Source organism: Lepidochelys olivacea (assembly GCF_965140295.1).
Source record: "Lepidochelys olivacea isolate rLepOli2 genome assembly, chromosome: 4".
NCBI lineage: Eukaryota > Metazoa > Chordata > Testudines > Cheloniidae > Lepidochelys > Lepidochelys olivacea.
This window is the reverse complement of record NC_140414.1, coordinates 16,999,475-17,019,723: the sequence shown is the minus strand read 5'-3', so window position 1 is coordinate 17,019,723 and position 20,249 is coordinate 16,999,475. Positions and strand designations below refer to the sequence as shown.

Genomic DNA, 20,249 nt, shown 5'->3' with positions numbered 1-20,249 from the left:
ACAAGACTACCTACAATGGCATGTAGCCGATCTGCGATTGCTAGCATCAAATATCTCCAACAGCTGATGATGGGACACTAGATGGGGAGGGCTCTGAGTTACTAGAGAATTCTTTCCTAGGTATCTGGCTGGTGGGTTTTGCTCAAATGCTGAGAGTCTAACTGATTGCTATATTTGAGGTCAGGAAAGAATTTTCCCCTGGGTCAGATTGGAAGAGACCCTTGGGTGGGGTTGGCTTCCTCTGCAGCATGGAGCACAGGTCACTTTTCAGGTTTAAACTAGTGTAAATGGTGGAGTCTCTGTAACTTGAAAAGGAGTACTTGTGGCACCTTAGAGACTAACCTTTAAATCATGATTTGAGCACTCCAGTAATTCAGCCAGAGGTTAGGGGTCTATTTCAGGAGCCAGTGGGTGAGGTTCCCGCAGCCCCCATTAGCCTCATCCCCTTTCTAGTTTTTGGTCTTGCCTAAAGGCAATATATGGTGGAATTTTAAAAGCAAGTTTTTCAACCAGCCATGTTTCCAGGATACACAATCACTTGACAAGGGATTGCCAATCAACTTTGATGACACCTGGCTAGAGGCGGTAGCTTGTCCTTTGTTTCTGAGGAACAAGTTTACCCACTCCCCAGATTTGTCTGGTAATAAACACATTTCTGTCATAAGTTCAGTTTATGTTCATAGCACTACACACATTTCACCATGCCATTATGGTGTGTGACTGGGGGAGGGGGGGGTTACATTTGATCAGAGGGGATGACTGCTAATGATTACTATACATACCCAAAACATTTAACCCTGAGCATCTGGTGACCTGTGACTTCCTGGAGCCAAGGGTACCCTGAAGTCGTCCAGGGAACTTGTTCCCCTCCCTGAGCAGCTAGTTCCCAGCCCACCCCTTGTCTCGTGGAGTTGGAGTGTGAACTCTATGGGGCAGGGACAGCCACTCTCCCTGGATTTGTACAGCGCCCAGCACAGTGGGGCCCCGATCCGTGGCACCACTCCTGGGCCCCTGCCACCAGGCCCCCCCCGCACCGTCCAGCAGAGGCCGCCCGGCCGCCGCGGGCCCGCTCCCCCGGGGGAAGGCTGGGCGGCGTGGGAGGGGTTTGGCTGCCGGGGCCGGCGGCCGCAGCCTGCCGAGGGGCCGGGCATGGAGCAGACGCGCGGAGCTCAGCGCCGGGGAGGCTGCAGCTGCTGAGTGCGCCCGCCGGCTGCTTCTCGCCCGCCGCGGCGCACCATGGACTGCCCGGCTCGCCTTGCCCGCCTCCTCCTCCTCCTCGCGGCAGGTAACGGGGGCGCGGGTGGGTGCCCACCCGCCCCGGGGAGCGGCTGCGGAGAAGGGGAGGGGGCTGCCCCGGCCGATGTGTATAGTGGGGGTGCTGAGAGCCACTGAACCAAACTGTAGATCCTGGATATAATGGAAACCACGTCAAGCCCCGGGAGGCGGCGGGGGGGGGGGGCAGCAGCACCCCTTGTTCCAGCACCTGTGCCCCCAGACCCATAGCTTATGGGGGAGTGGGACTAGCCTGGTATGCTACAGCCAGGAGCTGCAGGGAGTCTCCCCCGGGTCCCACCCCAGCCTAGGGTTGCCCACCCCCCCCCCCGGGTGTGTTGTACCCAGATAGTCCGGGTTTTGGCTTCTGTGTCTGGGTGCCCTCGCCCTGCCCTGGCTCATCCCCTCAGAAGACTCGGCCCTCTTCCCTTCTCCGCCCAGCCTGGGGCCGGGGGCGAGGAAACCCAGCCGCTGACTGACGCAGGGGGGCCCGGGCACGGCCGCGGGTTGAGAACGCCCGGGCCTTGCCCTTCGGGTGACTTAAGGGCAGCACTTTAGTCCAGTGACTCGCTTAGCTGGGGCTCGGTGTTGTTCAAATAGTGACACACAAACTGCAAGCAGGATGAATGGTGCTGATTCGGCGCAGACCAGCTGGGACCCCTTATGCTCCTGGCTGACTCAGCCAAGGTGCTAGGGCCAAGTAGGTGATGGGGCTGCTGAGAGTTTTGTTACCACCAGCTGTGTGTTTTTAGGAAGCTCCACAGTCCATAACCATCTGATGCATAAGTGGAAGCAGCTGGACAGCGGGGAGGCGCTTAGAACTGGACTGGGGAGGGGAAGGGTTAGAGATGATTCTGACCTTCCTCTGGTGGTCCTGGGAAGTGCTACTGATTATCTCAACTTTATACACTACCTGGCGAGTTCCCCTTGCCAATGCAAAGCATACCAGTCGACTTTCCTTTGTTGCATATTCATCTATTTATAAAATCAGAACCGCATAGAGAGTTGTACATACTAAGGCCAGAAGGGACCATCGTGATTATCCAGTCTGACCTCCTTTATAAGACATGCCATAGAACTTCATAATGTGCTGTGTAAGGTGTCCAGTAACCTCCCAAATAATTCATAGAGTATATCTTTTATAAGCACATCCAAGCTTGATTGACAAATTGTCAGTGATGGAGAATCCACGGCTCCTCTGATGCCACTGTGTTTTAGACGCCTAAAGATCCCTTTTGACATCTGAAATGTGAAACTTGAATGTTGACGATAGGATCGAGTTTTAGAGGGGCAATTATTACTTTACCCACACAGCAAGACTGGATTATTGCTTACTGGACTGCGGTTTTACAGTTGAGCTTCTGTAATCCATCGGTAAACAAGGGGCTATATTTATACTAGGAAATGAACATTGTAATAGTGAAAGCATAGGTATGTGACCCATACATCTAGCCATTCCTACTTCAGGAAGAAGCAACAGTGAAATATATTTTTTGTCAAGTACAGCATTTGTGGCTTTTGAAGAAAAAAAACACTTATTTCAAATGTCAGAGAGAAACGCTACAATATACTTTATAATTGCTTCAGTCCGCTTAAAAGGGTTTCAGGTTTTCAACCGCAGTTTAGCAGAAATCTCTCCTATTCATAATAGTTCCCAAAATGTCACGTTCTGTTTGCGGATAAAGACTGGAGGAGTACAGACCCGATTTAAGGAGAAACATTCTGATATCCTTCTGATAAGTATTTTTACAGCCCTTGCAGTCTGCCTGGGAGAGTGAGTTCTTTTCCTAGCGGTATGATAGTAGTCACTGTAAAAGGGCGGGGGGGGGGTGGATGTTTGAAAAATGACCTTGCATAGAACATGAAGACAAAGGGGGGGGGGTGGAGGAGAGAGCTAGGTATTAAGCACTAAGTCATATGGCTGAGAGCTGCTGCAGGGTGGTTGTTTTTTTACAGTATTTGCTAGCAGAGATAGGCCTGAACGAAACTGCTCCTGAATGCTGAGGAAGTAAAGTCCAACCACAAAGTTTACGATTGGAGCCATTCTGAGAATGCTGCCAGACATTGCTGTTCAGTCCCTTCCCTATTAACTGGTACTGGGTGCATATGTTTGGGTGGGTCCTCCTCAGCTTGGATTTCCCCACCCCTTTCACACTGAAGAGGGCAGGTGCTTCTGTTATGCTGCTGACCCAAGCCTTTTGTCCCCCGCTTCACCCTGGACTTGGCAGAGCCTTGCTGTGCAGCTGGAGTCAGGGCCAGGTGACTGGAGGAGTGAGTGGTGGTTGGGAATGCACCATCTCAAGCCCTGTAGGGACCTTGCGGGGGGTGGGGGGGGGGAGAGAATGCAGGTCAGCTCCAGGCAGCATTCCCCCACACCCTTTCTGCATAGCCACCCTGGGGCTAGCAGCAGCCAAGTGGAGTTCCTGTTAATAGCCGCAGTGGAGCTAAGCTGCTTTCGAACAGGTGAGCCATCAGAACCAGGGGTCACGTAAAAAGCGACATATCTGTCCTAATAAGTAAGGTGATCAGATGTCCCGATTTTATAGGGACAGTCCTGATTTGGGTTTTTTTTTTCTTATACTTGCTATCTGGTCACCCTACTAATAAGGTTACTAGACACCTTATGCAGTACTTAATGTTTTTACCGTGGCTTGAGACACTCCAGGAAGTCTCAACGGTCCTGTGAAGCAGGTAGGTCTGACTTACCAGTACGACAATTATTTGTGTGGCACCATAAACTTACATGGTGCTTTGCAGCAGACTAAAGGCCATACTCTGCCTCCGTAGCAGTCAATAGGAGCAGGACAGGGCCTCATGACACATTTACCATCTTAGAGGGGAAGAATGCGGTCGCCTTTTGTTCCCCCACCACTGTCTCCCCTCTGCTGAGTGGAAGTTGACATAAAAGCCGGGTAGGTCAGCTCCCCAGTGAAGGAGAAATCAGTGATGCTGAGCCATGGGCTGAGATCCCTGGAAGAAAGGATTGCCTGCATGCTGCCTGATCACCTCTGTTCCAAGACAGGTGCATATGTGTAAATTACATGCACACAAAAAATTACGTTAAAAGAACCTTAAGGGTACAGAGTCAAGCACTCAGAAATCAGCAAATTCCACAGGACCCTTGTCTCATTCAGCACGCATAATGGATACCATTCACTCACTTCATGAGCAACTATTCTCTATTTTGTTTTCTCCTTTTCGCTGTGTGGCCCCAGGCCTTAGTTTATTGCTTCATCATTGCTCTGAAGCCAGTTCTTAATTTACACATGGGCTTTTCTATGGTGCTCATCTCTACAGAGCTTCACAAATATTAATCAATTTTTAAAACAGCCCTGTGATATGAGGGGTATCTTCTCCATTTTATACATGGGAAACAGAGTCACAATTTAAGGTCAAAACTATCCGCTAACTTTGGGTGCCCAGTTTCAAGTGCCTAGGACCTGATGTTTCAGAGAACGTAGCATTATATAGCACTTTATATGTTCAAAGCTCAGCTCCCGTTGACTGCGGTTGCAGCTGCGAGTGCTCAGCCATGTTCCCTCTAATTTTTTTGCATGTATGTGCGGAATGAATTTAGTTATGTGCACCAATATGGAGGTGATGTGTGGCCAGGGTGGGGCTAAGGGGTTTGGAGTGTGGGTGGGGGCTCAGGGTTGGGGCAGAGGGTTGAGGTGCGGGGGGGGTGAGGGTGCTGGCTAGGAGTGCGGGCTCTGGGGTGGGCTTGGGGATGAGGGGTTTGGGGTGCAGGCTGCCCTGGGGAGAGAGGACTCCCCCCCAGCTCTCTCTCATCACAGCAGCCCTAGGCCGGTGGAGAGCACCTCTCCCCACCGGTGCAGCTGCAGGGCCGGGGGAGAGGCACCTCTACCTGGTCACAGCAGCTAGGGGGCCGGGGGAGAGGCGCCTCTCCCCAGCCGTGGCAGCTATGGGGGAGAGACGCCTCTCGCCGCCCCAACGCAGTCCTTGATAGCTTGCTGCAGAGCCGCGCAGCTTAGAGGGAACTTAGTTGCTCAGCACTTCTGATAATCAGACCCCAGAATCTCAAGTGCTCCCTGTACAGTCACACCTCCGAGCAAAGTTACTCTGGGCAATATCCACTGACTCCCTAGATGCCTTTGATGAACAGTGGGCACTATCAGGGGCTCTCTGCAGGGTACTCCTTTCTGTTCACCTGATTTTTGCCCTGTGACCTTCACTCTTGTCTCTGTTTTTTTGCTTGTCCTCCATAGTTGTTTGTAGCTCTGGTCCACTGGCCGCTCCCCCAAGCCAAGGGGAGGGCCTTTAGCTAAGGCAGGCTTAGGCCCACTGTTTTCCCTAGACCTGCTATAGGTTCTGGAGTAACTGAGATTAGTAGCAGGTTGTTACCTTCTGTGTGGACCAGAGGGGGATGAGACACTTTGCCTATGAGTTTCACAGTTATTTGCTGACAGCAAAGAAGTGGTGAGACTCAGGGATCTTGGGTTCCATTCCAGGCTCTGAAGGGAAGTGTGCTGTAATGGCCACAGATTCTTCTGTCCATTTCCCCCCAAGCTTGACCTTTTTTGCCCTGTCCCCTCCTACCTGTCCCTGTTGTGTCATCCCTGCAGTCTCATCCCATTCTCCTCACCTAGCCAGTACCAGTCTCCGCCCCACTCAACCTTCTCATCCACATCCTTGCCCAGCCAGTCCTACATCTCCCACCCCCTACTCTTTTTTCCCAGTCTCTATGACCGCCAGTCCCAGTCTCCACTCCCCATCCTCTAGTCTCGTCTTTCCTGCCCCAGTCACCTAGTTTCAGTCTACTCCCCTTGCCCCTCGAGGTCCGGCTTTTGTCCCCGCTACATTCAAATCAAACAGCTTCTTCCTCCATGCTGCCTAGGGGGAGATTGGGAAGTCCTTGAGAGCACAGGAGAGATTCTCCCTGCTCTCAGTTCACGTGCTTGGAGGCTGCTGCGGGAGGGACAGCAAAGCAGGTGCATGCCCTCCTTCAACACAAGGACACAATACACATTTGTCAGCTTGTAGTGAAAAGGGCAAAGCATCCTTGCCCAGTCCTTTACTTGTACAATTGCTTTTGCATTTGTACCCCACTGGTGAGTGTAGTGTGGAGACAGCCGAAAGAGTCAGAATGTTTAATATTTAACCATATAAGTGGTCTGATCCTGCTAATTCTTTTGCATGTGAGCAACTTCACTGATGGGGGAGTTCCGTTGACTTCCATGGGACGCTCCCGCCTGTAAAGCAACTCGTGTGCAGACGCATTGGCAGGATCAATCCCACAGTTGACACTTCCACACAATACAGACATTAGCTAAACCTCAGTGTTCCAGTGAGCGAGGGGAGTATTATCCACTTTTCACTGATAAAGGCTTTGTGAAAGCCAGGACGTTATTTGAAGTGAAGTTATGGTGTCCTAGACTCATAGAATATCAGGGTTGGAAGGGACCTCAGGAGGTCATCTAGTCCAATCCCCTGCTCAAAGCAGGACCAATCCCCAACTAAATCATCCCAGACAGGGCTTTGTTAAGCCTGACCTTAAAAATCTCAAAGGAAGGAGATTCCACCACCTCCTAGGTAACCCATTCCCATGCTTCACCACCCTCCTAGTGAAAAACTTTTTCCTAATATCCAACCTAAACCTCCCCCACTGCAACTTGAGACCATTGCTCCTTGTTCTGTCATCTGCTACCACTAAGAACAGTCTAGATCCATCCTCTTTGGAACCCCCTTTCAGGTAGTTGAAAGAAGCTATCAAATCCCCCCTCACCCTTCTCTTCTGCAGACTAAACAATTCCAGTTCCCTCAGCCTCTCCTCATAAGACATGTGTTCCAGCCTCCTAATCATTTTTGTTGCCCTCTACTGGACGTTTTCCAATTTTTCCACATCCTTCTTGTAGTGTGGGGCCCAAAACTGGACATAGTACTGCAGATGAGGCCTCACCAATGTTGAATAGAGGGGAACAATCACATCCCTCGATCTGCTGGCAATGCCCCTACTTATACAGCCCAAAAGGCCGTTAGCTTTCTTGGCAACAAGGGCACAAGGATATGATATGTAGATTTGCCCAACGCCTACGAGTCAGGACAAAAAACTTTGATATTGTCCCCAGCAGGTAGATAGTAAGAAGAAATGGCTGCAGAGTTTAAAGCCAAGGACCATTTTATGGGAGAGAGGCAGCACCCTTATTATTTACTGCTGAGACTGGAAATTCAGCCCTAAAGTTACATAGCTCAGTTTCAAATGTGGTTGCTACTTCGGTGGTGTTTTTATCACTTCTTTGCTGCTGCACAAAAACACTCAGTAATTCAGTCAAGCCAAGCTTGCTCATTCAGAAACCCAGTAATTCTTTCAAACATCAGTCTCCCCGCACTGCTCAAGATTACAACAGATTTCAGTGTTGCACTAAGACGTCAGTACATTTACCAAATATGCTACAATGATTAACTAGTAGGATGATGGTCACACTTCATATTAAGGGTACATATACTCTTATAAAGGGTTTAAGGATTAGCTGTCTAATGGCTAATAGGTAAAAGTCCAACAGATTGCTTATAACAATGTTGAACCTTCTACTGACGTGCTTATAGCATATATTAATCGTTAACCCTTTTAAAGATGGTTTATGAAAGTACACTTAATATAAAGCGTGACCAAGTACATTGTCAAAAACAGTGAACAAGTCCAGCTTGTGAGGAAATACTTCACCGGGTTTAATATTGTATTTGTTTACTTGCAAAATTCAGTCTGCAAGTACAAAGCCCTGGCTCAGCTCTGGTTCATGCAGTGTGTAGACTTGTGTGCATTTTGTGTGAGAACTCCAAATACTGTCTGCATGGGTTTTATAATACAATAGCTGTAGACCATGTAAATGGTGTTTACTTTTATATACATAGATAGCTGCAAGCCTCTAACTTTGTTTCTAGGCAGAGTCAAAACTAGCCATTAAAAAAATATTTAGCGCTAAATTTTGGCAGCTTCTCCCCACCACAGCACTAACGTGAACGCAACAATTCGCTGTAACTTCTCGGTGGAATGTCCTGTCAGATGTTGGCTTTGATGTCACAAGTGTCCACCCCTGTGTTGGTGTGGCGCTGCTTTGGAACGAGCACTTACTCACTCACTGGTACTACTTCCACAAAACGTAGCAAGGTCAAAGAAGAACCACATTTGTTGTCAAAACTTAGTGTTGAGTGGAAGTTGATGAAATCTGAAAGCCAGCAGCAACTGTACACAGCATATTTTGAACCCATTGTATTTGTGTTTACATATGTACACGTAAGTGTAGGTACATTTACAAACACGTCTGTCAGAGGTGCAGGAGTACCTAATTAAGGTTGCACAATTGTTTCCATTCTAAGGTTTCATTTTTAGTTGATTGTAACTTTTTCAGTCTCTGGCTTAAATTTGGCAGGTTTGTTCTCAGTCCAGGAGTGAATTTTGTTTGGAAAGTGTAAGCCCAAATAATTAATTGGTTGCTGCTGTCGCCTTTTGTTTGTTTTTGAGAATGAGGAAAATTGGGGCAGGGGAAGAATACACATTTCTCATTCCTCCAAAAAAAAATTTCAGAAGAGATCTTTTTAAAAGGTGGCAGGGGCAGAAGCTTGATATTTTGTCAGGAATATGGACAGAAATGTGCCTTTCAGGAGTTATTTAAAAACCAAAGATCAGATTTATGGGAGTTCACCTTCGTCCCTCATCATGTATTCATTCTGTCAGCTCCTCAGTCAAACAGTGTTTTCAACCCTTGATTTACAAAATGGGCAGGCAGCCTGGTAGGCATTTGTCAACTTTGCCACCAATTGCATCTGCCTCCAGACTGTCTAGCTGATTTATTCAACCACGCAGTAGAAAGGGAAGTCTGTGAGAAACAGGTTGATGGAAGGAAGGCCTGGATTTCAATAGTCATCAAAGGGCTGCTGTGTCAGGCAGATCACTTCCTCCATTCTCAATACTACCCCACCATAATTCACTTTTCAAAGATGGGTGGTTGCAGGATACGCTAGTTTGCAGCCGCTATAATCCAGGCAGCCAGGAGAGGATGCAGTGTTCTACTGAATGTGGTCTACCCCTAAAAGTGCCACAGTGGAGTCAATAGGTCCTTTCTTGATGTTTGGCTTCATTTAGTTACACCCAATGGGATTAGAGCCCCATTCAGAGAGTTGGGCTTTTGAACCCAAGAGCTACCGTAGGCTCTCCAGCTCTCCCACTGCAGCATTGGTCCTGTGAGACCCTGTGCAGAACATAACCCATAGCAAAAGATTGCTGTGTTCTCACACTCATGAGAGCTGGTGGCATGGGGGTACGGGTAAAGTTAAGTGCGGGGATCGCTCCATGCACTGAACAGAGGGAATTCTTAGGCCCTTTGCACCCTGCATTTTCATCAGGATGGAAGCAGGCATAAGAGAGAGCTGAGTGTGGGCAGAGATAGGAGCCTGTGGTTTTCAGTACTGTCCTCGTGCACATGGAAGCACTTAGTGATACACTCCTGCTTGGCCTCACTCCAAACTAGGCAAGGGTAACTTGGAAGCCGTGCTACAGCACTCTTACCACTTCTTGCCACAGTACCAGGACCCCTTCTGCTCCCTTTTCCTGCTAATTGCGATGCACCTTGTCCTTATATTTGTAACATGGCACATGTGCCATGTATGGGAGCAGGCCCTTCATAAAAGGGGGTTCCGCTGGCTACAGAGCCAAATCCTGTTCCCCTTCTGCAAGTATCATATCCCAGTGCCTTCACTAGAACTGCTGTAGCAAAACCAACAGGTTTGGCTCATTGTTATTCTGTCGGCAGTACGCAACCATGTTACTAACGTGCACTCCTCCTGGTGACCTGTATCAAGGTGTCTGAACAGATTCCTTTGGGTAAGTTAGATGTTTCCTGGCCTAATCACATCTATATTCTAACCTTAGATTTAAGCAATGCAGCACGTTCTCTGAGCTGGGTGCTTCTTGCTCTGCTCCTCATTTTCTCTGTGCTGCAAGCGTTGATTTAGGCTAGCTCAGTGAGGCTTGGCCAGCTGGGATGCTTTCCCACTGGCTGCATTTTGTGCTCCAGAATCTAAACTCGCTTCTTAGCAAAGAAATGAATCTATTTAATGTTAACGGGGGTCAAGATAGCCTCAAAAATATGAAACAAGCTCAGTGCAGTGACCTTTGCCTGTAACACTAATGCCAACTACCCCAGTCTAGGGGAATAAGGGGTTGACTCGGAACCCCCGAGATTATAATTTAGAAGTCAGTGTCGTTAATTTCATTGCTGATAAACCCATACAGGGAGGATCGTATTAGGAAAACCTGTCCCTTCTACTGTGTGTGCTGTCATGTTGTGTGTGAATGAAGTGGGAGGCACATAGGCGTCACCCGTTTAATTTTCAGTTCAGCACGTGGGTAACGTGAGTCACTGGAGAAGCAGGCCAGCAGAAGCCAGTTGCTGCCGATGCTGTCTGAAATCTGTTAGGAACCACCTTACCTATCACTGCCACCAATCAAGATTCCAGGATGACACTGTGGTTGCTGTTCTCACACACTGAAACTGTGGGTGGTTTATGAAAATCAAATGTAGGTCAGCAAAATAAACCCAGCTGGCTAGCTCTACTCTGGGCGCAATTCTGCTCCCACTGAAGTCAATGGGAGTTTTGCCATCCACTGCCTTCCGAGCAGGATCAAGCTCCCTGTTTGTTTTTTAAGTACTCTAAATCCACAGCTTAGTTAATTGCATCCCACATTGCTAGAGCCAAGCCTAGGGAAAGACAACCTGGAGATAGGCTTTAACCATGAAGCAGTGGTGGGCAACCTGCGGCTCACAGGCCGCACGCAGCCTGTCAGGGTAATCTGCTGGCGGGCCGCGAGACAGTTTGTTTACATTGACCGTCCGCAGCGCCCAGTGGCCGCGGTTTGCTGTTCCCGGCCAACGGGATCTGCGGGAAGTGGAGCAGGGCGGCTCCTGTTGGGCAGGAATAGCGAACAGCAGCCACTGGGAGCTGCGGGCGGCCGTGCCTGCGGACGGTCAATGTAAACAAACTCTCACAGCCCGCCAGTGAATTACCCTGACAGGCCACATGTGGCCCACGGGCTGCAGGTTGCCCACCACTGCCATGAAGCCTATAACCTTGGAGGAGGCTCCGTTACTTGTTTTTATAGTGAGCTGTAGATTAGCGAAGAGAAAGCTGGCCCAGCCAGTGAGTTTAATCAGAAGGGATACTCAGAGAGGCTGCCAGTTAACACAAGCCTGCTTGTAGGCAATGCTGTACAATGTAGCGTGCCTCACTTTACTGTTCTGAATAATGGCATAAGTGTGAGCTTTGTTCTTGTTCCACAACAATGCTTCATTAGCTTTGGCCATCCAGTACCATATGACCTTAGGGATTGTTGTTTCAGTTATATCCTCCTTTCTTGGAGTATATCCAGTTGCCTTTTGAAAAATATGTTATACGCAGAGGTGCTGGAACTAGGGGTGCTGCCTCATCCCCTGGCTTGAAGGGGTTTCCATCATATCCAGGGTTGACAGTTCGGTTCCATGGGTCTCAGCACCCCCACTATATAAATTGTTCCAGCATCTCTAATTATATGACCGTGTTTAGAAGAAAAGCATCACTGGCTTGCATAGCCGCTGTGAGTGAGTTATAAGGACCATCGAAAATACACTGTATTTGTTTGGTTCCCTGCTGTGTAGGGCCCTGTAGAAGCATGTGAATAACAGTGGAGGAGGAAGGTATGTCCCCAGAGTACTGTAGTAATTACAGTGTCGATGGTCCTTGTTTGCAGATTCCATCGAAGTTCTAGCCATCCTAGAGGTAGCATTACAGCGAGACCTTAATGTGGCCACATTTTGGAGAGAACCCACTCCAATGCCTGCTGAAATCTGTGGGAATGCGATTACCTTTAATAGGCTTAATTGGGCTTATAAGGGGCTCAGTTCTTTCCACATTCCACCGCTGGGAATCCAGGCTGTGGGGTAAAGTCCAGCAGGGGGAATTGTCAGTGGTGCAAAGCATCTGCAACTCCCATGCTGCCAGGAAGCCCAAAGGCAGCTAGGGGAGACTTGCCTAGGGCCCCTGTGCTTGTCAGTACTTCCCCTGAGTATCCAGCAGCAGCCAAGCTCAAAGGGAACTCTGGCTGTAAACAGAAGCAGTGCACCCAAGGCAGAGCTGCCCTCTGTAGAGGTGAACCTCCCTGGGCTCAGCCCACCCCACCAGTGTGCAGACAGGGAAATCAGCTGCAGCTGTTGGAGCAGGGTTGAACCTTGCCACCCCTATATGTTTTGTATTTGTTTCCTGTTGAGAAGCAGGGTGTAGTTACAAACAGTTCACATGCATGAGGCACCACTGAATCTGTCCAGCTGTGCAAGGCTCGTAGTAAAGAAACACAGGAGCTGATCTTGCACAGGTTTCCTAACAGGCATAATGCTCATCACCCTGAATGCGTCCTCGTAAGTGGAACTGCACAGAACGCAATGGCATTCCTCACAGTCCAGAAGTAAACGTGCAAAGGGAACAGTTTGTTCCAGAACTACTAACAGGACTAGGACTTGCCCAAGACTTTGGACTAACCAGCATTTGTGTGCCAGTTTTCCCTCCAGGTGCCAGTCAGGTATGTAGAGACTACAGAATTTGCTTGCCAGGTTTAAAATCCATTAGCAGGCCATAGCAGAGCACTCCCACTCCGTGACTTCACAGCTCTGTAGCAGAGTTCACCTCTAGCACTTCAGCTTGCTCCCCGCATCTGTTGCAGACAGCTCACAGACTCAGGACATAAGTTAATTATCTTAATAAGGAGAAAGCAATTATACCCTAACACATAAGGCCTGAATCTACCTGCACTACCCACCTGTGTGACTGTTTGCAGGAGTGAGCCTTAATTCTGCAAGATTTTTGTTGTTTTTAACACAGAAGCATTGTTGCTGAGCAAGAATGACTTATGCCATACTCTAACTTGGTTCCCCTTATATTAAAACAGATGGATGCCAGCGGGTTTTTTTAATACATTAATACACAATACCTATTCTTTGGAAAATTCTTACAGTGTAATTGGCTCAACAATATTTCATGGTTATTGAAAGTGAATTACTTCCATTTTAATGGTGGAAGACAGTGGGTCACAATCTCCAAGCATAGACTTGACTTCTGGAGTCCTCCCATTAGAAATTGGATCTAATGAGTACAAAGGCCAACAGAGTAACCCAGACTAAAGTGTTGTGAATCTCAACCCTGCTTTAGAAAATAGAATATGCAAAGGGAAGAGTAAGCCTTTCAGTGCTTTCTAGTTTAACCCCAAAATTGCTCCACGAAAAGAATCGCCTATTTTTTCTTCTTAGCCTAATTCATTAACCAAAAGACTCCTGTGATATACTGCTCCCGCTCAGTCTTTGACGTTTTAAACAACAATGAGGATGTTACTTTGGAGGAGGAAGATAACACTAAAGTTTTCATTGAACAGAATGAGAGAGAGTTCAAATGATCACATTTCTCTATTTGAGAGGGGAAGCAGAGGGCCTTTATTGTACCATTTCTATCTTTGAAACTAAAAGAACTTTTGTCTCTGCCATTACTTCTTTCCCAAAGTGTTAGCCCTTGTAGCTTTGAGTATTCTTTAGCTCAGATTTTACAGTTCAACAGCTGGTGGAGTTCTTGATCCAGCAACTCTTAATTTTTACTTTACTGGTATTTTTTCTACCTAACATTCGAAGCGTTAACACTTCAGGTATGTTTGGAGACCAGCCAACGTGGAACATAGGACTGGAAGGGACCTCCTGAGTCCTCGGTCATGAAGTCCAGTCACCTGCTATCGCAGGCAATCCCATCATATAATCCCCTTCATAAACGTAGCAAGCTACAGCTTAACACTGGTTAGGTTGTTTGCCCCCACACCTCCTCTGGAGTGGCTGTTTCAGAACCTCACTCCTCTGATGGTTAGAAACCACCTAATTTCCCACCTATGCAGGGCCGGCCTTAGGGGGTGCACTGCCTGGGTGACCTCCCAGGGTGCCATGGTCAAGGGGGCGCTGTGCGGCAGCACCGAGGCATGCGCTGCCGGTGTAGAGTCAGAGCAGGGGGAGGTGAGCAGTGAGGCACAGATGCTGTTCCCCCCACGCCCCACCCAGTGTTCCTCCGCACCCCCCCCTCGCCTCTGGGGTCTGTGAGGGGGGAGTGGGGAGCAACCCCAAGTGCTCCGTGCATCCAGGTCGCTTTCCCCACTTGAGCTGCTGCTCTCCTGTCGTCCCCTGACACAGCCCAGGTGGGGAAAGTGACCCGGATGCAGGGAGCCCTGATGTCGCTCCTCACTCTCTCCCTCACAGCCCCCTAGGGGTTCACAGAGGAGCAGCGTTCGAGGGGGGAGCAAGCAGCAATGCCAGCTGCTCCGTGCATCCAGGTCACTTTCCCCACGTGGGCGCAGGAGGGGGGTGCAGTTTAGGGGTGGGGGTGCAGGAGCTAGGGGCTAAGGGAGAACAGTGCAGCGGTTGGGGGCAAAGGGGAGATCCTGGGGAGCCCATAAGGGCAGGGGCTGCACCCACATGGCCCAGGGACAATGGGGGATACCCATGGGGTCTGGGGCACCAATTTTCCCTAAGGTCGGCCCTGAGCCTACATTTGTTCATGGCCAGTTTATAGGCATTTATTCTTGTTCCACTGTTGTCCTTTAGTTTAAATAACTCTTCTCCCTCCTTGGTGTCACTAGCTACAGAATTATTTCCGCTCATGGTTACAAGGGCTGCAGAAATCCCTGTGAGATAAACATCTGTTTTAATTATTCAGATCATTTTGGCTTGTAAAGGCAAGAGAGACTTTTAAGAAACGCAACAAGTCCAGCATCTCAAGAGAGTTCTTCACTGGGGAGGAAAACCATCACTGGAGAAAGACTTGATGCGGTAAACAATCTGTCTTAATGACAGCAGAGTTCATGTGGAGATAAAGGGTTACAAAATGAGCCAGTGGCGCCATTATGTTCAAAAACCAACTTCAGCCATTGTGCTGCTGGGGTATAGTGATGTGACAGGATGCCAGGTCTCAGCACACAGGAGGCTGTGAGGGTCCAGTAACTGTCAAAAGTTCACCATTAATAGGGTGGCTTTTCACACTGTGTCCTTATCAGAAATTTCTGGCTGTGTAGGGGACAGGTTGACCATCAACTGCACATTTCTCCAGTCTTTCAGGAAGATCCTTAAGAATACGATGATCTTTTGAGGACGAGATGTATGCTTTTGCCAGAACAGAAGTACAGCAGTTCCAGAACAAATACCATCCTTTCTCCATTGTCTGAAGTCCATTGTGATTTCAGATTGAAGTATCTGTATAACAATAGATAGAGAAAGGAAAGAGACATTTAGAGCTAAGGGAAAAACATTCACTTGATTTGCAAGGAGACGTCTGGATGGCTTAGCCATGATTGCTTGTGAGATTCTAACTTCCGTACTTGATTTACCCAGTGAAATGTGGTTGGCGTGTTCCATATTGCAAAGCTGGCTTTAGCTTTCTCTGCTCTTACTGGAAAATAGCCAGAGTTTGTGCTACTTATTGTGGGAGCAGCCTGGCCTGGTATGTGCTTTGTGTACAGTAGGTTGTTTACAAAGCAATGTATGTGGAAAGTTGGTGATTTCAAGACAGTCTAGCAGAGACTGGCTAAAGGACAGTTCTTTAGTTTCTGCAGGAACTGGGATGCTGCTTGACCTTCACGATTGCAAGTAAACCAGGTTAGATTAGGTTTTGTTGTGCAAACATCTGAGTGGACAACAAATTGGAGTTACCCTAGAGTGTCTCAAAGGAAACAATCAACGGTCGTGGAGCAGGGTCTGAGTGGTTGTACTAGTGGGCCCGTTCACACCAGCTGAAGTTTAGTCCTGCCGATTTTCTACAACACACTCCCACAATTTCTTGACTCAGATGGATCGTACCTGTGCAAGTTAGTCATTCGGAGCCACAGTTCTTGGTTTCCCTTTTCTCAGATCCTTCTTCTTCGCTTGGTCCTATTTAGTGTCTCACATCTAAAAAGATTCTAGGGACCAATCCTGCAGTGGCTCTCAAAGGGTGACCTCTTGATAGGTGTCTTCCAGTTCTAATCCTGTTAATGATTCTTAACTCTTCCAGTGGCATGTGGCTTTAACAGCACCACCAGACTGGACATACATTTCTTCCATTGACATTCCCCACCAGAAGACATGCAGAAGACACCAGAGGTTTTAAAGTGGTGTTAAAGGGGTGAACGCTTAGTGCTATTTTAAATGTTTCCATAAAAGGAACTGCTTTGAACAGAGATTCCAGTAACCTCTAGGACAGTAGACTTTGCTTTACAGCTGCTATCTATCCCGCAGGTTTCACTTTCAGCTGTTGGTGTCCCATACAACTGACAACAATAGATCAGATCGATTAAATCTCATTTGGCTCAGTACTGTACATGAAGGGGGTGTGCGTGTGACAGCTCATAAGGAAGTGCTGTCCGAATTCCCTGAGCCCGAGCAGCCTACAGAAGTGTCCCTCGGAGCTAAGGCCCTGCCAGCACTGAGCGTTTTTTTTAATTCACAGCAGCGTCATGGGTGTTCGAATTTCATGTACAGTCGCCGAGACCCCTTCTCCCCGAACAGCGGTGACTTCTCCCACGGAGGGGAGGCAGAAGCAGGCATCGGTGCTTCTGCCTCCCTGCTGAGGCCGTGGCTGCTTGTGGGCCGGTTCAATTCTGGGGATTGAGGGGTGGGGGCAGCAGGCCAGGGGCAGGGATCAGGATTCCCTTGGTTGCTCTGTGCTCAGCTCTGGCCCAGGCCATGTCTGCTGCTTGTGGGCTGACAGGGAGTGTGTGTGTGAGGAGGGTGATGCTGACAAAGCCCAGCAGTTAGGTGTCCCGGCCCAGCCTGCCCCACCGTGGTCCCTGGGGAGTCACGGCAGCACCAGCCGGCGAGGAGCTGGGACCGGGATCTGTCAGTTGGAGCATGAGGGGATGTGCGTAGGGAGCCTCTCTCCCATCCTCCCCACCCAACCCTCTGCAGGGGCTGGGCTGGAGAATGGGTGGTGAGACACCCCCTTCCCCCCACCAGCCTGCTGACCCCCCACCCCCCATAACTACTGCCCCACAAACAGCCAATACTGTGATTTTTCCAGCAGTGGAAAGGCGAAAGGGGATGCCAGCTTCCACCTCCTCACTGCTGAAAAGTCACAGTAATGGGGATAATTTCATGATTTCTGTGCAATCCGTGCAATGGTGATTTGCTCAGGGCCTTACTCATCAGCCTTCAGTTTCAGCAGATGTTCAGCTTTCCTTATCTCATCTAGTCACTAGGGCTCTGGACTTGGAGTCGGGAGACCTGGGTTCTCTTCCCAACTCTGCCACTGACCTGCTGTGCAACACTGGGCAAGTCACTTCACCTCTCTGTATGGGTTTCCCCTCCTGCTGTTTGTCTTGTCTATTTCAATTATAAACACTCTTGGGGGGAGGGTTTGTTCTCTGTCTGTTTGTACAGGGCGTAGAACAATGGGGACACCATCTTGGATGAGAAAGCTCTCCTGCTGGCATAATTAAATCATCCCCAACGAGTCATGGAAAACTGGAGAGATTCCAGAGGACTGGAAAAGGGCAAATATAGTACCCATAGATAAGAAGGGCAATAAGGACAACCCAGGGATTATAGGCCAGTCCGTTTAACTTCAGTACCCGGAAAGATAATGGAGCAAATAAATAAGCAATCAATCCACAAACACCTAGCAGATAATGAGGTGATAAGTAACCAGTCAGCACGGATTTGTCAAGAACGAATTGTGTCAGACCAACCCGATAGCTTTCTTTGACAGGGTAACAAGCCTTGTGGATGGGGGGAAGCTGTAGATGTGGTATCCCTTGACATCAATAAGGCTTTTGATGGTGTCCTGTGAGATCTTCTGTGAGATCTTCTCATAAGCAAACTAGGGAAATACAACCTAGATGGAGTTACTATAAGGTGGATGCATACCTGGGGGAAAACCATTCCCAGAGAGTAGTTATCCGTGTTTCACTGTGAAGCTGAAAGGGCATATCGAGTGGGGTCCTGCAGGGATTGGTCCTGGCTAAGTTTCCTGTAAGCTGCGCGGCCACGGAGCAGGCTATTTAGCACGGTGCACGTGCTCAAAGAACCTGCCCGGGGACCTGCCGGCGGGTGGGGCACCCCTCCCCCAGTCCCAACTATGCCACAGCCCGGACCTGGCCGGGGCGGCCTAGCCACAGCAGGGGCGGCCCAGCCTGAACCACCGGCGGCCCAGACCCGTCGCTGGGTGCCCCTTCCCGAAACCCAGCCCCGACCCAGACCTGCGGGGGTCAGGGGAAGGATGCCTATCCTGTGGCTCCAGCCCCGGAGCTGCCACGGCGGGGAGAGGAGCCTCTTCCTCCCTCTCCCCCGCCCGCTCGGTGCTGCTGTGAGGAGAGAGAGCTGGGGGGAGTCCTCTCTCCCCACTGTAGCCCGAGAGCACCCTCCTGTACCTCAAACCCCTCATCCCCGACACCACCCCAGAGCCCGCACCCCCAGCCAGAACCCTCCCTCAGAGCCAGCACCCCCAGCCGAAGTCCTCACACCCCTGCACCCCAACCCTCTGCCCCAGCCCTGAGCCCCCTCCCACACTCCAAACACCTCAACCCCCCCCCCCCCGCCACATGAATTTTGTTATGTGCACCAATATGAAGGTGATGTGTCATGCACCACCTCCATATTGGTGCACATAACAAAATTCATTCTGCACATGGGTGGGAAAAATTAGAGGGAACACTGGTCCTGGGTCCGGTTCAAAATCTTAATCTATGATTTAGATAATAGCATAGAGAGTACACTTACAAAGTTTGCAGACAATAGCACACTGGGAGGGGTTGCAAGTGCTTTGGAGGATAGGATTAAAATTCAAAATAATCTGGAGAAATGGTCTGAAGTAAATAGGATGAAATGCAATAAGGACAAATACAAAGTCCTCCACTTAGGAAGGAACAATCAATCAATTGCACACGTACAAAATGGGAAATGATTGTCTTGGAAGGAGTACTTTAGAAAGGGATCTGGGGGTCATAGTGGATCACAAGCTAAATATAAATCAACAGTGTAACACCATTGCAAAAAAAGCAAACATCAGTGTGGGATGTATTAGCAGGAGTGTTGTAAGCAAGACATGAGAAGTAATTCTTCCGCTCTACTCCGCGCTAATTAGGCCTCAGCTAGAGTATTGTGTCGAGTTCTGGGCGCCACATTTCAGGAAAGATGTGGACAAAATGGAGAAAGTCCAGAGGAGAGCAACAAAAATGATTAAAGGTCTAGAAACAATTATCTATGACGGAAGATTGAAAAAATTGCGTTTGTTTAGTCTGGAGCAGAGAAGACTGAGCAGAGATATGACAACAGTTTTCGAGTACATAAAAGGTTGTTACAAGAAGGAGGGAGGATAGCACAAGAAGCAATGTGCTTAAATTGCAGCAAGGGTGGTTTAGGTTGGACATTAGGAAAAGCTTCCTAACTGTCAGAGTGGTTAAGCACTGGAATAAATTGCCTAGGGAGGTTGTGGAACCTCCATCATTGGAGGTTTTTAAGCGCAAGTTAGACAAACACCTATCAGGGATGGTCTAGATAATACTTGGACCTGCCAGGAGTGCAGGGGACTGGACTAGATGACTTCTCGAGGTCCCTTCCAGACCTATGATTCTATGTTCTAGCCTCACTTGTGGACAAGACTGGTGGCCTCAAGCACAGAAACCCCTTTAGTTGAAGGTCAAAGATCTGGGATGGGGCTTTGAGTCCGACTGTTGAGGAACTTTGAGATGAAATGTTTCTTCACTGAAAAAGGCAGATGTGTCAGAACTGTGAAACTGTGCATGGAAAAGGCTCTGTTTCAGTGAGTTCCCTCGACTCAGGAAGGGTTGAAAAAAAGTGTTGAAATGAACATTTCTGGTTCAGAGCAAGTTTTCCATTAGAAATTTAAGTTAAAAAAAAACTTGGTTGAAATTGAAACTACATATTTCAAAATTATCAGAATAAAATGTTTCAATTGACCCAAACCAAAAAAACATT

General features: G+C 48.8%; 1 protein-coding gene across 1 annotated transcript in view; it reads left to right on the top strand.

Annotated features, from left to right (window-relative positions):
- The first annotated feature begins 1,129 nt into the window (after positions 1–1,129).
- The window catches only part of PARM1 (prostate androgen-regulated mucin-like protein 1), a 54,054-nt gene continuing 34,934 nt past the window's right edge, over positions 1,130–20,249 (top strand). The window contains exon 1 of the mRNA XM_084625802.1: positions 1,130–1,285. Within this exon, the coding sequence (XP_084481928.1) occupies positions 1,237–1,285 (49 nt within the window). The 5' untranslated portion in view covers positions 1,130–1,236. The remainder of the gene's footprint in view (positions 1,286–20,249) is intronic.